Below are 14,802 nucleotides of genomic sequence, written 5' to 3' on the forward strand. Positions count from 1 at the left end.
CTTTTTGACCGGGATAAATTTTTGCTGAGCGTTTTGAAATATCTGCCACTGCTCATCCACTGACCTTCCCCTTGGTCTATTTTCCCAGCCTGCTTTAGACAACTTTCTTCATACCTCTGTAATTGCCCTTATTTAAGTTGAGGACACTGGTTTGAGACCTGAGTTGCTCGCCCTCAAACTTAATTTGAAATTCTACCATGTTGTGATCGCTACCCTCTCAAGGATCCTTAACTATGATATCTCTTATTAATCCTACCTCATTACACATTACTAGATCTAAAATAGCCTGCTCCCTGGTAAGTTCTGCAACGTATTGCTCCAAGTAACAATCCCTGATGCATTCTACAAATTTGTCTTCCATGTTACTTCTGCCAATCTGATTTGTCCAGTCAATATGCAGGTTAAAATCACCCATGACAATTGTAGCGCCCTTCTTATTTGCCTTCGTTATTTCCCAATTTATACTTTGTCCTACAGTGAGGCAACTCTTCGGGGGCCTATAGATTACTCCCACCTGTGACTTCTTCCCCTTGCTATTCCTTATTTCTACCTAAACTGATTCCGCATCACAATCCAATGCACCTACATCACTGCACAGATACCTTCCTACATTAACAAAGCTACCCCACCTCCTTTTCCTTTTTGCCTATTTTTCCGGAATGTCGAATACCCTTGAATATTGAGTTCACAGTCTTGGTCACCCTGCAACCACATCTCTGTAATAGCTATCAAGTCATACTCATTGATTTCTATTTATGCTGTCAACTCATCTGTCTTGTTACAAATGCTGCGTGCATTCAGATAAAGAGCCTTAAGCTTTGCCTTTTTGCCATTATTACTCATTCTGGTTCTAATTTCTGCTGCACTCTTCTGCCCCTTCCTGTCAAACTTTGATTACCGTTTGCCTCTTCACTACCCTGCACCTTTGCTCTCTTATTATTTTGTTTTTTAAAAACTTCCCTTCAATTGAACCCTCCCCCCACCACCCAGTAATTAGTTTAAAGTCCTATCTATAACCCTAATTATACAATTCGCCAGGACACTGGTCCCAGCATGGTTCAAATGGAGCCCGTTCCAACGGAACAGCTTTCTCCTTACCCAGTACTGGTGCTAGTGCCACATGAATCGGAACCCATTTCTCCCACACCAATCTTTGAGAGGAAAGAATGTTTCATAGAAACTAGGATTTCCTGTCCTGAATTTCTATCCTGTACTTACAGTGAAGAATTTTGTAAACTCCTTTTACAGAGTATTTGAAGGGGAAAATTTACAGGCGGGCATCTCAAACCAAAGATCACATCAAGATCTGACAGAGTCACTCGATTCAACAGGACCTGAATATCATCAGCCTATGAATCTGGAAGTAGAAATGTTTATCTGTCCTGTCCATGGGAAAAGATATAAAACATCAATGTGACTGGAAAAGCACTGAGATACACGCGCACCCAAGTGAGAGTTTTCCAGTGCACTGACTGTGGAAAGAGCTTTAACCAGCTACACAGCCTGTGAAAACATCGCACCATTTACAGCAGGAAGAAACTGTACATGTGTTCTGTGTGCACTTGTGTGACCTATGAGGAGAGATTGAGTAGACCTATAGACACATAAGCCTATATTTCCTGGAGTTTAAAAGAATGAGAGGTGATCCACTTGAAATATAGAAAATCCTTAAGGGACACACTGGGAAAATGATTCCCCAGGGTGGGGAATCTAGAACATGGGTCACAGTCTCAGAATAAGGGATTAGACTGAGATGAGGTGAAATTTCTTCACTCAAAGGCTTGTGTATCTTTGGAATTCTCTGCACTAAAGAGCTATAATTGAGCAGTTGTTGAGTATAATCAAGACAGCAGTCAATAGATTTTTGGATTCTAGAGGAATTAAAGGATATAGGGATGGTGCAGGAAGGTGGAATGGAGGTAGATGATCTTGTTGAATGCCGGGGAAGCCTCGAAGGGCCAATTGGTCTACACCTGCTCCCATTTATTATTTACTTATCTTCTGTGTGGATGTGGGTTCAACTGTTTCTCCAACCTGGAGAGACACAAGGGCATCTGCACCATCGAGAAATGTGGAAATATGGGGACTATGGGAAGGGGTTCAGTTCCCTATCCAAACTCCAGTCACACTGGAGAGAGACGATTCACCTGTTCCGTATGTGGGAAAGGATTCATTTGGTCATCCAACCTGCTGACACACCAGCAAATTCACACCAGGGAGACTTCACCTGCTCCATGTGTGGGAAGGGATTCACTCAGTCATCCCCAGGAAATTACAGAGATGTGCAAAAATTATTGGGTAGCAAGAATGGGGGACTTTAATTATCCAAACATAGAATGGGATAGTAGTAGTGTAAATGGCAGTGAGGGGCAAGAATTCCTAGGGTGCGTTCAGGAAAATTTTTGACAGCAGTATGTTTCTAGTCCTGTGAAAGTCCAAGGAGGCACTGCGAGACCTGGATCTTGGAATGAGGTGGGCCAAGTGGATCAAATATCAGCATTTAGGAGACAATGATCATTGTATCTTAAGGTTTAGGCTGACTAAGGAAATGGACAAAAAACAATCCAGAGAAAGAATAATTAACTGGAGGAAAGCCAACTTCAATGGGTTTAAATGACGCTGGGGTGAATAAATTGAAGTCAAAGGTTGGCAGGAAAAACAGTAGCTGAACAATGTGCTACCTTCAAAGAGGAGATAGTTTGGGCACAGTCTAGGTATGCCCCCTCAAAGGGGAAAGGTAAGGCAAACAGATCCAGAGCTCTCTGGATGACAACAGAGAGAGATGAAGATAAAGAAGAAAAAGTGTGCTTATAACAGATACCAGGTAGAAAATACTGTTGAGAACCAGGCTAAATATAGAAGCTCCAGAGAGCAAGTGAAAAAGCAGATAAGAGAAACAAAGAAATTCACGAAAAGAGACTGGCAGCTAACATTAAAGGGAATCACAAAGGTTTCTATAGACATATAAATCGTAAAAGGAGGATGGGGCCAATTAGGGACCATAAATGCGATTTACACATGGAGGCAGTGGCATAGCCGAGGTATGAAATGAATACCTTCCATCTATCTTTACCAAGGAAGAAGATGCAACCCGGGCAATGTTGAAAGAGGAGGTAATTCAGACACCAGAAGGGTTTAAAATTGATAAAGAGGAAATATTAGATAGGCTATCTGGACTTAAAGTGGACAAAACACCAGGACCGGATGAGATGCATCCAAGGATACTGAGGGAAGTGAGGGTGGAAATCAAATGAGGCACAAGCCATAATTGTTCAGTCTTCCTTCGACTCGGAGGTGATGCCAGAGGACTGGAGAATTGCAAATGTTACACCCTTGTTCAAAAAAGGGTGTAAAGATAAGTTCAGCAACTACAGGCCAGTCAGTTTAACTTGGATGGCGGGGAAACTTCTAGAAAGAATAATTCAGGACAAAATTAATAGACACATGGACAAATGCGGGTTAATTAAGGAAAGCCAGCATGGATTTCTTAAGGGAAAAATCATGTTTAACTAACTTGCTGGAGTTTTTTGATGAGGTAACAGAGAGGGTTGATGAGGGCAATACTGTTGATGTGGTATACATGGACTTTCAAAAGGTGTTTGATACAGTGCCACACAATAGAGTTGTGAGCAAGGTTATAGCTCAGGGAACAAAAGGGACAGTAGCAACATGGATACGAAATTGGCTGTGTGACAGAAAACAAAGAGTAGTGGTTAATGGATGTTTTATGGACTGGAGGAAGGTTTGTAGTGGAGTTCCCCAGAGATCAGTGTTGGGACCCTTGCTTTTTCTGATATATATTGACCTAGACCTTGATGTACAGGGCACAGTTTCAAAGTTTGCAGATGATACGAAACTTGGAATCAATGCAAACTGTGAGGAGGATTGTGTCGAACTCCAATAGGACATAGAAAAGTTGGTGGAATGGGCAGACAGGTGGTAGATGAAGTTCAATGCAGAGAAATGTGAAGTATTCACTTTGGTAGGAAGAACATGGAGAGACAATATAAACCTAGGCACCCAGGTGTATATGTGTATAAGTCATTGAAGATGGCAGAACAGATTGAGAGAGCAGTTAATAAAGCATACAGTATCCTGGGCTTTATTAATAGGGCCATAGAGTACAAGAGCAAGGAAGTTATGTTGAACTTGTTCTCAGACACTAGTTCGGTCTCAGCTGGAGAATTGTGTTCAGTTCTGAGCGCCGCACTTTAAGAAACACGTGAGGGCATTGGAGAGAGTACAGAAAAGATCCATGAGACTGATTCTGGGAAGAGGAACTTCAGTTATGAAGGTAGATTAGAGAAGTTAGGACTATTTTCCTTGAAGAGAAGGCTGAAAGGAGATTTGATAGAGGTATTCAAAATCATGCGAGGTCTGGACAGAGTAGATAGAGAGAAAATGCTCCCACTTGTGAAAGGCGAGAGGGCACAGATTTAAAGTATTTGGTAAGAGAAACAAAACTGACATGAGGAAAAACTTTTTCACGTAGCGAGTGGTTAAGGTCTGAAATGCACTGCCTGATGGAGGCAGGTTCAACTGAAGCATTCAAAAGGGAATTAGACTGTTATATGAAAAGGAAGAATAGGCAGGGTTACGGGGAGAAGGCGGGGAAATGGAGCTAAGTGAATTGCTGTCGGAGAGCCGGTGCAGACACGATGGGTCGAATGGCTTGCTAGTGCACTGTAACAATTCTGTGATCCAACCTGCTGAGACACCAGTGGGTTCACGTGACAACAGTGGTTGGAATGTTCATGTGATGCGGGTGTTGCAATACAGCTCTATTCATTGTCCATCCCTAATTACCCTCGGTGGTGAACTGTGTTCGTAAACCACTGCAGTTCATGTGGGGTAGGTACACCCACAGTGCTGTTAGGAAGGGAGTTGCAGGATTTTGACCCGGCGACGGTGAAGGAACAGCAATATAGTTCCAAGTCAGGATGGTGTGTGACTTGGAGGGAAACTTGCAGGTGATGGTGTTCCCATGCAGCTGCTGTCCTTCTAAGTGGTAGAGGTCGCAGGTTTGTTGAAGACAGCATGGTGAGTTGCTGCAGTGCATCTTGTACATGGTACTCACTGCTGCCACTGTGCATCGATGGTGGAGAAAGTGAATGTTTACTATGGAGGACTGGGTGCTGATCAAATGGCTGCTTTGTCCTGGATGGGAGCTTCTTGAGTGGTGTTGGAGCCGCACTCATCCAGGAAAGAGGAGATCATTCCATCATACTCCTGACTTGTGCCTTGTACATGGTGGACAGGCTTTGGGGAGACAGAAAGTGAGTTACTCGCCACAGCATTCCCAGCCTCTGACCTGTTGTAGCCACAGTATTTATATGGCTGGTCCAGTTCAATTTCTGGTCAATGGTAACTCCCAGGATGTTGATAGTGGGGGATTCAGTGATGGCAATGTCAAAGCGAGATGGTTAGATTCTCTCTTGTTGGAAATTGCCATTGTCTGGCACTTGTGCTGCTAATAATCACATCCAGGACAGAACCATATGTATTCTGACAGGTCCAGTTTGTTTCTGCTGAACTTAATAATGCTTATAACTGGGCTGGAGTATAATATAAATGTCAAATACATCAGCTTAGCATTAAAGACACAGTGTGTCGAATCCTTGATTTCTCTAAGATAAGTGGAGACTAAATGACGTCCCGTTACTGACTGCTCCATTTTTGGGCCTTTTCTCCTTTCTATCTCTAGATTATTTCAATTCTCATAACTTCGGTTACTCTCATGGAAAAGTCCCAGCTCCCCAAACCTTCCAGAGTGCCTCTCCGAGCCTTGGGATCCAGGGAAGGTATCAGTGACACCCACGAGACCGCTAAACACAAAACCCAGTCTGTTAATCACTTTCAGCTCCAGGACTTAACGTGTGTCCTACAGCATCTCTCTCACCTTTGATGTGTGAATACAGCATCTCGCCTGCAAACCTGGTGTTAAATTTGCCCTTGCCTTGGGCTTTCTGATGACCGTGTGTTGGAGCCCAGTGGGCTTCCACTGCTCCGGGGTAATTCCAGGAGGAGTTTTGTAACAGTTCGATTTCTGACACCAAGAAGTGTTGTGAGCAAGACCTGAAAAAGAACGAATTTCCTTCAAAGCAACAGGTGCCAACTGTTTTCATCCTGTTCTTCCATTCTTCCACTTGTTATCTCAAAACTGCCTTGGTGAACTCATTTTACAATATGGTCATGAAAATAAGTCAAGACACAAATGCTACAAATGTCCTGTTGTTTCAGCAAACACCAAACCCACAGACTCTGTGAAATTCTCCCGACAAATCAAACCAGGAGTGAGCGGCCAAGCTGGGGAAACGGCGAAGCCGGGAGTGAGTGGCCGAGGTGGGGAAACGGCGAAGCTGGGAGCGAGCGGCCGAGGTGGGGATGCGGCGAAGCCGGGAGCGAGCGGACGAGGCGGGGAAGCGGCGAAGCCGGGAGCGAGCGGCCGAGGCGGGGAAGCGGCGAGGCAGGAATTGAGCAGCCGAAGGTGAGTATTGATGCAGGGGGAATATCGGAGGTGGCCACTGCAGGTATTGAGGGGTGAGAAAACGCTCAGACATCATTACGTGGTGATGTCGGTGCACGCATGCGCAGATTCATTCTGGCAAATGTTCGGTCACACTGATGTTGGCAATCGCTCTGCGCATACACTGCACTGTCAGGAGACACTCCGTATTTTAAATCAGTTAACACCTGCCTTAAAACAAATACGTTAGATCTTTAGCCAATAATTACCACAATTGTTTACAGACTGAAAACTTAAACCTGCCATTTCACTTTGTCAGGAACAGATCAGTTTTACACCAATCTCTGATTTGACAGCACGTTTCCAGAATTCACTGTTGTTCTTGCTGACTCTAAACACAGTTGTAAAGGAGCCTTCTGTTCTGTGCTCAGGAGCTCTGAAGCATGGAAGAGAGCGGCTGGGACATATTGCTTACACACTCAGGATTAACCCACATGGGGCCTTTGCTGTCAGTGATAAGAGACGAGAAAGACCAAAGTGCCGTTTGTCCCTCTCAGTGTGACCCTGAAGGACTGTGTCCAGGCTGAAGTTCTGTTCCTGCCGTACGATCCTCCCCCCAGATTTTCCTTTCTGAGCTCCAGCCACATGATGCTAAACACTCAGGTGGGAAAGACAAAAATCTACAACAATGTGTTTAAACCACATTTATCCAGAAGATTAATCTCCAGTCCAGGTAGAAAGTTTGTTAACATCAGCAGGAACAAACCCCAACTGTCAGAATAGAAAGAAAAAATTTACAGCACAGGAGGCCATTTGGCCCTGTTGAAATAAGAGCTATCCAGCCTAATCCCACTTTCCAGCTCTTGATCTGTAGTTCTGCAGCTTAGAGCACTTCAAGTGCATATCTAAGTGTTTTTTTTTAACGTAATGAGGGTTTCTGCCTCTACCACCCTTTCAGGCAGTGTGTGCCAGATCCCCCAACAACCTCTGGGTGAAATGATTTCTCCACTCCCCTCTAATCCTTCTGCCAATTTCTTGAAATCTATGCCACCCCCTCACCCCTGGTTACTGAGCACTCTGCTCAGGAAAACAGGTCCTCCCTATTCACGCTGTCTAGGCCTTTCAGTTTTATGCATTCTTAACGACTTTATTGACCTGTTCTGCTACCTTTAGGGATCTGTGGACATGCCCTCCAAGCTCACTCTGTTCCTCTACACTTCTCAGTATTCTACCAGTAATATTCTATTCCTTGCCTTGTTAGCCTTCCTTAAATGTATCACCTCACACTAAAGTCCAGCTCGGGTCTGCAAATGAAACCCGGCCCGAGCCCGACAGAACCACATCCGACCCCGAGTCTGACCCGGCCCGAGCCCTTTCATTTTTTTTCCCGCGCCGGACCCCACCCGACCATCAGTTAACCTACCTTCCGTTTTTCACTTTGTTGCTTATCTGCACAAGCTTAAAATAACAAAACCACCTTTCAAGTCCAAAAAGTACATTAACATTGGAGCCACCTACCGGAGGTGGTGATAGAGCGTGTCCGACACGATCCGAGCCCGAATGCCGGACCCGGAAGTGCGAACTGAACCCAACACATGTCGTCGGCTCCCGTCGTGTTCAGGTAAGGTAACCGGCCTTTACCTCACTTCTGCGGATTGAACTCCATTTGCCTCTTTTCTGCTCACTTGACTAGTCCATTGGTATCTTCCTGCAGTCTACAGCTTTCTTCCTCACTATCAACCACAAGGTTGCAAATGTTTTAATCATGCTCCCTACATTAAAGTCTAAATAATTGATATATCCTGACATTGATATTCCAATAGTACTGAACCATGCGGAACCCCACTGGAAACAGCCTTCCAGTCACAAAAACACCTCTTGACCAGTATCCTGTGTTTCTGCTTTTCCAGCTGATGACACTTCCTGCACATGTGGTTGTCCAGGACATGAGAAGTGTCCTCGAGTTCCCACATGGAACAAGATGTTCCCTCCACTGGACTGAGATGCCCTGCCATTTCTTTATTTATGTTGACATAACCAGAATAAAGATTTAAGTAAATAAAGACTCATCAGCTACTCACTTGTCATCTGCCTCCTTCGTGCTGATGTCACTTTATTTTATAGAGAGTTAACTTAAATGTTTGACTGAACTCTTATCTATAAATCTCAAATTTTAATTTACCGAAAAATTCAGAACCTTTTATTATCACCATCCCTTGTTATTTAACCTTATATCCTAGATCTGATTGATTTGATTAGATCACGGTGGCGCAGTGGTTAGCACCGCAGCCTCACAGCTCCAGCAACCCGGGTTCAATTCTGGGTACTGCTGTGCGGAGTTTGCAAGTTCGCCCTGTGACCGCGTGGGTTTTCACCGGGTGCTCTGGTTTCCTCCCATAGCCAAAGACTTGCAGGTTGATAGGTAAATTGGCCATTATAAATTGCCCCGAGTATAGGTAGGTGGTAGGGGAATATAGGGAAGGTGGAGATATGGTAAAAATATGGGATTAGTGTAGGATTAGTATAAATGGGTGGTTGATGGTCGGCACAGACTCGGTGGGTCGAAGGGCCTGTTTCAGTGCTGTATCTATAAATAAAATTTAAAAAATTAATTGAACACTGACTAATTATATGATAAATTATCAAATTGGCTTCAGTGTTATGCTAATTAATTGATCCAGTCTTACTTTATACTTGATTAATGCAGAGGCCAGATCTGTATGTAGTTCTCTAGCTGTGGGCCGGGGGGGGGTCTAACGAGTGATTTATACAATTCTAGCATTATCTCCCTGCTCCTGTACTCTAGGCCTCGGCTAATCAGAGAAAGTAATCTATATGTCTTCTCGAACACCTTATCTAACTGTGCTGTCTTCGGGTATCTGTGGACGTGTACTTCATGGTCCCTCTGCTGCTCTACACTTTTCAGGATCCTACCATTCACAGTATATTCCCTTGCCTTGTTTTCTCTCCCCAAATGCATTACCTCACATCTCTCCAGGTTGAAGTCCATTTGTCACATTTATGCCCATCTGACCAGTCCATTGATATCTCCCTGGAGTTCTGGATGCGATTAACAGCAGCAATAACAGCAGAATCCAATCCCTGCAGTCACTTGTGAATTTGCTGGTGTCTCAGCAGTTTGTTTGAATTAGCAAATCCCTTCCCACAGACAGGGCATGTGAACGGCCTCTCCCTGGTGTGACCTCCTTGGTGTCTCAGCAGACTGCTTTTACTTTTAAATCTCTTCTCACAGTCAGAACATTTAAAAGGTCTCTCATCAGTGTGAACAAGTTGGTGTTCAGTGAGGTGGGATGTTTTTGTGAATCCCTTCCCACATACGGAGCAGATGAATGGTATCTCCCCAGTGTGAACTCGCTGGTGCATCAGAAGCTCAGATGAATCAGTGTGTTCCTGGCCACACTCAGAGCAGGTGAACGGCATCTCCCCAGTGTGAAGCCGCTGGTGTCTCCGAAGGTGGGATAATCGAGTTGATTCCTTTCCACACGGAGCAGGTGAACGGTCTCTCCCCAGTGTGAGTATGTTGGTGTTGCAGCAGCTCATTTTTGCTTTTAAAACTCTTCTCACAGTCAGAACATTTAGATGGTCTCTTATCAGAGTGAACCCACTGGTTTATCTGGAGGTTTGATAAAGCATTAAATCCCTTCCCACATTCAAGGCAGGTGAATGGTGTTTCCACAGTGTGAACTCGCTGGTGTGTTTTGAGGCTGGATGACTGAGTGAATCCCTTCCCATAGTCTCCACATTTCCACAGTTTCTCTGTGGTTCGGGTGTCCTTGAATCTCTCCAGATTGAACAATCAGTTGAAGCCTCATCCACACACACAGAACGTGTACAGTTTCTCCAGGCTGTGAATGGTGCAATGTTTTCTCAGTCTGCGTAACTGGTTAAAGCTCTTTCCACAGTCAGTGCAGTGGAACACTCTCACTCGGGTGCATATGTGTCTTGGTGCTTTTCCAGTCACATTGATGTTTGAAATCTTTCCCCACAGACAGAACAGACAAACATTTCTCCTTCCATGTTCAAATGCTGATGATATTCAGGTCCTGATGAATCCAGTGACTGTGAGATCTTGATAGAATGTTTGGTTTGAGTTTCCCGTCCGCAAATCCTCCCCTTCTAATACCCTGTAAAAAGAGATTACATAGAATAACATAGAATACACAGTATACAAAGAGGCCATTCAGTCCAACTAGTCTATGAAGGTGTTTATACACCTCATGTGTCTGCTCCCATTCAAGAAGCAGTTCAAGAAGGTGGCCCACTATCACCTCAAGAGCAACGACGGATTGACAATATGTGATGCTCTTGCTTATAATGTCCATATCCCAAGAAATAAGTTAAAAAAATCTACAGTTATAAAATGGATTAAAAGCCTCTACAGAAATACTTGTTCCTAAAACAATACTCTTTATGCAGTATGGACACTGTCACTTTAGCAACCTAATCTCCCCTAGAATCTACCTCCCTTGACAGTCCCACATCAGATGTCGGGCCGGACTGGGCTCAAAAGTACTTGGCATTAAACCCAGCAGCTTCCCCTCCATCTGCACGGAAGGTCAGGGACTGACTTCAGCATCCAACACCCATCCCGAAACAAACCAGCTCTTAATTGGTCCGTCTGTGTTTCTCGGCTCAGTTCTGGGAGCAACGCCTGCAAAAAAAAAAGCAAAATACCGTGGATGCTGGAAATCTGAAATAAAAAGAGAAAGTGCTGGAAATACTTAGCACAAGAACACAAGAAACAGGAGAAGTAGACCATATGGCACATCGAGCCTGTTCCGCTATTCAATATGATCATGGCTGATCTTGGGTTTCAATTCCACTTTCCTGCCTACTCCCCATATCCCTTGATTCCCTGCGAGACCAAAAATCTATCTATCCCAGCCTTAAATATATTCAATGATGGAGCATCCACAACTCTCTGGGGGAAGAGAATTCCAAAGATTCACAACCCTTTGAGTGAAGTAATTTCTCCTCATCTCAGTCCTGAATGACTGACCCCTTATCCTGAGACTGTGTCCTAGATTCTCTGACCAGTGGAAATAAACTCTCAGCTTCTACCCGATCAAGCCCTTTCAGAATCTTGTACGTCTCAGTTAGATCGCCTCTCATTCTTCTAAACTCCAGAGAATATAGGCCCAATTTACTCAGCCTCTCAATGTTGACTCTGCCTGACTGCATTATTATTTTCTAAAGGTCCTGCTACCACTTCCTTAATTATGGATTCTAGCATTTTCCCAATGGCAGATGTTAAGCAAACTGGCCTATAGTTTCCGGCTGTTTGTTCCCTCCTTTCTTGAATGGCTGCGTTTGCTGACAACGCAAATGACGTCCCCGCTGCGTTGTCAGGAATCACTTTGTTTAAAAAGGCACCGTCCCTGGGTGGGCTTGAACCACCAACCTTTCAGTTAACAGCCGAACGCGCTAGCCGATTGCGCCACAGAGACCGATAGCGGCAGCGTTTGCAAGAGACTTCAAAGCAGGATATCAGTGAATTATCGTTTCAGGTTGTCCGGCCTGTGTCATCTTGGCAGTGATCAGTTTTTCCAGATAGACTCTGCCGGATAATTCCTGGGGTGTTGCTGCCATCTGGTGGAATAAATCAGAATTTCTCCCCAGCAATCTTTCCTTCAATCGGAGAACTTCTTTTGTAAGACATTCAAAAGGAGACACAACCGAAATGGCTGTGGCAATTAAATAGTTGCATTTAGTACAAAATAAAGAATATTTAACAATGTCAAATTGCTAAAAAAAAAATTTAGGGGCAGAGAGACTGTTCTCTGTGGCTAGGATCGAGAGTCCCGAAGGCTCTGTTGCCTACCTGGTGCCAGGGTTCAGGATATCTCATCTGGGCTGCAGAGGAACTCGGAGTTGGAGGAGAAAGATCCAGTTGTCGTGATCCACGTAGGTACCAACGATATATGGAGAACGATGTTAGAGGTTCTGCTGAGGGAATATGAGCAACTAGGAGCGAAATTAAAAAGCAGAACCAAAAAGGTAATAATCTCCGGATTACTACCTGAGCCACGAGCAAATTGGCAAAGGTCAATGAGATTAAAGAGGTAAATGCGTGGCTCAAAGATTGGTGTGGGAGAAATGGATTTGAAATCGTGGACATTGGCACCAGTACTGGGGAGGGAGGGAGCTGTTCCGATGGGACGGGCTCCACCTGAATAATGCTGGGACCAGAGTCCTGGCAAATCATATAACTAGTGCTGTAGATAGGGCTTTAAACTAAATAGTCGGGGAGTTGGGGGGTTGGGGTTGGGGTTGGGGTTGGGGGTGGGTTCAGTTACATGGAAAAACAGGAAGTTAAAGGAGAAGGTAGGAGTGCAGGTTGGTGGTGAAGCCGATTGTTACAAAACTGCAACAAGTATACTGGTTAAACCAGAAGAGAGAAATAATAAACAGGCGAATAAAGCTGAGGGACAGGTTAGGGGCTATAGCCCAAATAAGAGTTCTATATACAAATACACGGAGTGTAAGGAATAAACTAGATGAGCTGCAGGTGCAAAATCAAATGGAAGATTATGATGTGGTGGCTATTGCGGAGACGTGGCTGCAGGATGGTCGGGACTGGAAACTAAATATATCTGGTTATAAAGTTTACAGGAGGGACAGAGAAAATAGCAGGGGGGGTGGAGTAGCCTTACTGATTAGAAATAATATCACCTCATTGGTGAGGGAGGATATAACCAGGGGAAAGCATCCAGTGGAGAGCTTATGGGTAGAATTGAGGAACAGAAAAGGATCTAAAACTGTAATGGATGTTGTATTTAGACCCCCTGGTGGCAGTTCTGAGGTGTTAGATTGTATAAATTCACAAATTAGGCAAGTGTGTAACAAAGGCAGAATAGTATTAATGGGGGATTTTAACTCACACATAGATTGGGAGAGGTGGAATGACCGAGTGAATCCCTCCCTACACTCGGAGCAGGTGAATGGCCTCTCCCCAGTGTGACCTAGTGTCTCAGAAGGTGGGATGACCGAATATATTCCTTCCCACTCTCAGTGCAGGTGAAAGGCCTCTCTCCAGGGTGAGTACGTTGGTGTTGCAGCAACTCATTGTTACTTTCAAATCTCTTCTCACAGTCAGAACATTGAAAAGATCTCTTAGCAGTGTGAACTTGTTGGTGTGTCAGAAGATTGGATGAGTGAGTGAATCCCTTCCCACACCCGAAGCAGGTGAACAGTTTCTCCCCAGTGTGACTGTGTCGATGAGTTTCCAGCTGGGATGGGTAATTGAATCCCTTCCCACAGTCTCCACATTTCCACGGTTTCTCCATGGTGAGGGTGTCCTTGTGTCTCTCCAGATTGGACAATCAGTTGAAGCCTCATCCACACTCAGAACACATGTACAGTTTCTCTGCGCTGTGAATGGTGTGATGTTTTTTCAGTCTGTGTAACTTGTTAAAGCTCTTTCCACGGTCAGTTCACTGGAACACTCTCTCTCGGGTGTGTGTGTGTCTCGGTGCTTTTCCAGTCACACTGATGTTTGAAATATTTTCCCACAGACAGAACAGACAAACATTTCTCCTTCCACATGCAAAGGCCGATGAATCGAGTGACTGTCAGATCTTGATGAGATGTTTTGTTTGAGTTTCCCATCTGCAAATCCTCCCCTTCTAGACCCCTGTGAAAGGAAATTATATAGAATGGCATAGAATACACAGTACACAAACAGGCCATTCAGTCCCACTAGTCTGTACAGGTGTTTATTCACCTCATGTGTCTGCTCCCATTCCATCTCCCTCATATCAGCCTTTCAGCAGACCCTTTTATTCCCTTTTCTCTCATATTTTCATCTAGTTTCCTTTTGAAAACATCTCAACTATTTGCTTCAACCACTTCCACATTCTACCCACTCTCTGAGTAAAGAAATCTCTCCTTATTTCCTTATTGGATTTTTCAGTAACTGTATTCATGACCCCTGGATTTGGATTCACTCACAAGCGGAAGCATTCTCTCCACATCTACTCTGTCCAACTCATTGATAATTTTAAAGAGCTCCATCATGTCACCGCTAAGTCTTCTGTTTTCGGAACAAAAAAGCTCCACCCTGTTCATGCTTTTCGGCTGCGTTTGCTGACAACGCAAATGACGTCCACGCTGCGTTGTCAGGAATCACTTTGTTTAAAAAGGCACCGTCCCTGGGTGGGCTTGAACCACCAACCTTTCAGTTAACAGCCGAACGCGCTAGCCGATTGCGCCACAGAGACCGATAGCAGCGCCGTTTGCAAGAGACTTCAAAGCAGGATATCAGTGAATTATCGTTTCAGGTTGTGCGGCCTGTGTCATCCTGGCAGTGATCAGTT

At 44.5% G+C, this 14,802-nt stretch overlaps 1 protein-coding gene and 2 non-coding genes across 4 annotated transcripts; all 3 read right to left on the reverse strand.

Annotated features, from left to right (window-relative positions):
• Nucleotides 1–1,009: 1,009 nt before the first annotated feature.
• Nucleotides 1,010–10,595, reverse strand: LOC137348998 (oocyte zinc finger protein XlCOF15-like). Of its 2 annotated transcripts, none has more exons than XM_068014251.1 (2): nucleotides 9,450–10,595; nucleotides 1,010–6,075 (listed from the first exon to the last, which is right to left on the reverse strand). In XM_068014251.1, exon 1 carries the CDS (start codon nucleotides 10,025–10,027, stop codon nucleotides 9,575–9,577), a length of 453 nt encoding a protein of 150 aa, XP_067870352.1. In that variant the 5' UTR covers nucleotides 10,028–10,595; the 3' UTR covers nucleotides 1,010–6,075; nucleotides 9,450–9,574. The 2 variants fall into 2 exon arrangements, with proteins under 2 accessions (XP_067870352.1, XP_067870351.1); XM_068014250.1 differs by lacking the exon at nucleotides 1,010–6,075 and adding an exon at nucleotides 7,158–8,199.
• Nucleotides 10,596–11,860: 1,265 nt separating this feature from the next.
• On the reverse strand, nucleotides 11,861–11,934 carry trnan-guu (transfer RNA asparagine (anticodon GUU)). The gene has a single exon. It is a non-coding gene; the product is annotated as a tRNA-Asn (tRNA).
• Nucleotides 11,935–14,632: 2,698 nt separating this feature from the next.
• Nucleotides 14,633–14,706, reverse strand: trnan-guu (transfer RNA asparagine (anticodon GUU)). Its single transcript has one exon. It is a non-coding gene; the product is annotated as a tRNA-Asn (tRNA).
• Between the last annotated feature and the right edge of the window lie 96 nt (nucleotides 14,707–14,802).

The sequence above is a fragment of the Heterodontus francisci genome, chromosome 34, assembly GCF_036365525.1.
Source record: "Heterodontus francisci isolate sHetFra1 chromosome 34, sHetFra1.hap1, whole genome shotgun sequence".
NCBI classification, from domain to species: Eukaryota; Metazoa; Chordata; class Chondrichthyes; order Heterodontiformes; family Heterodontidae; genus Heterodontus; species Heterodontus francisci.

Excerpts from the sequence above, each read along its gene's own strand:
- LOC137348998 (XM_068014251.1), bottom strand. The coding sequence starts at position 10,027 with ATGAGCTGCTGCAACACCAACATACTCACACTGGGGAGAGACCGTTCA.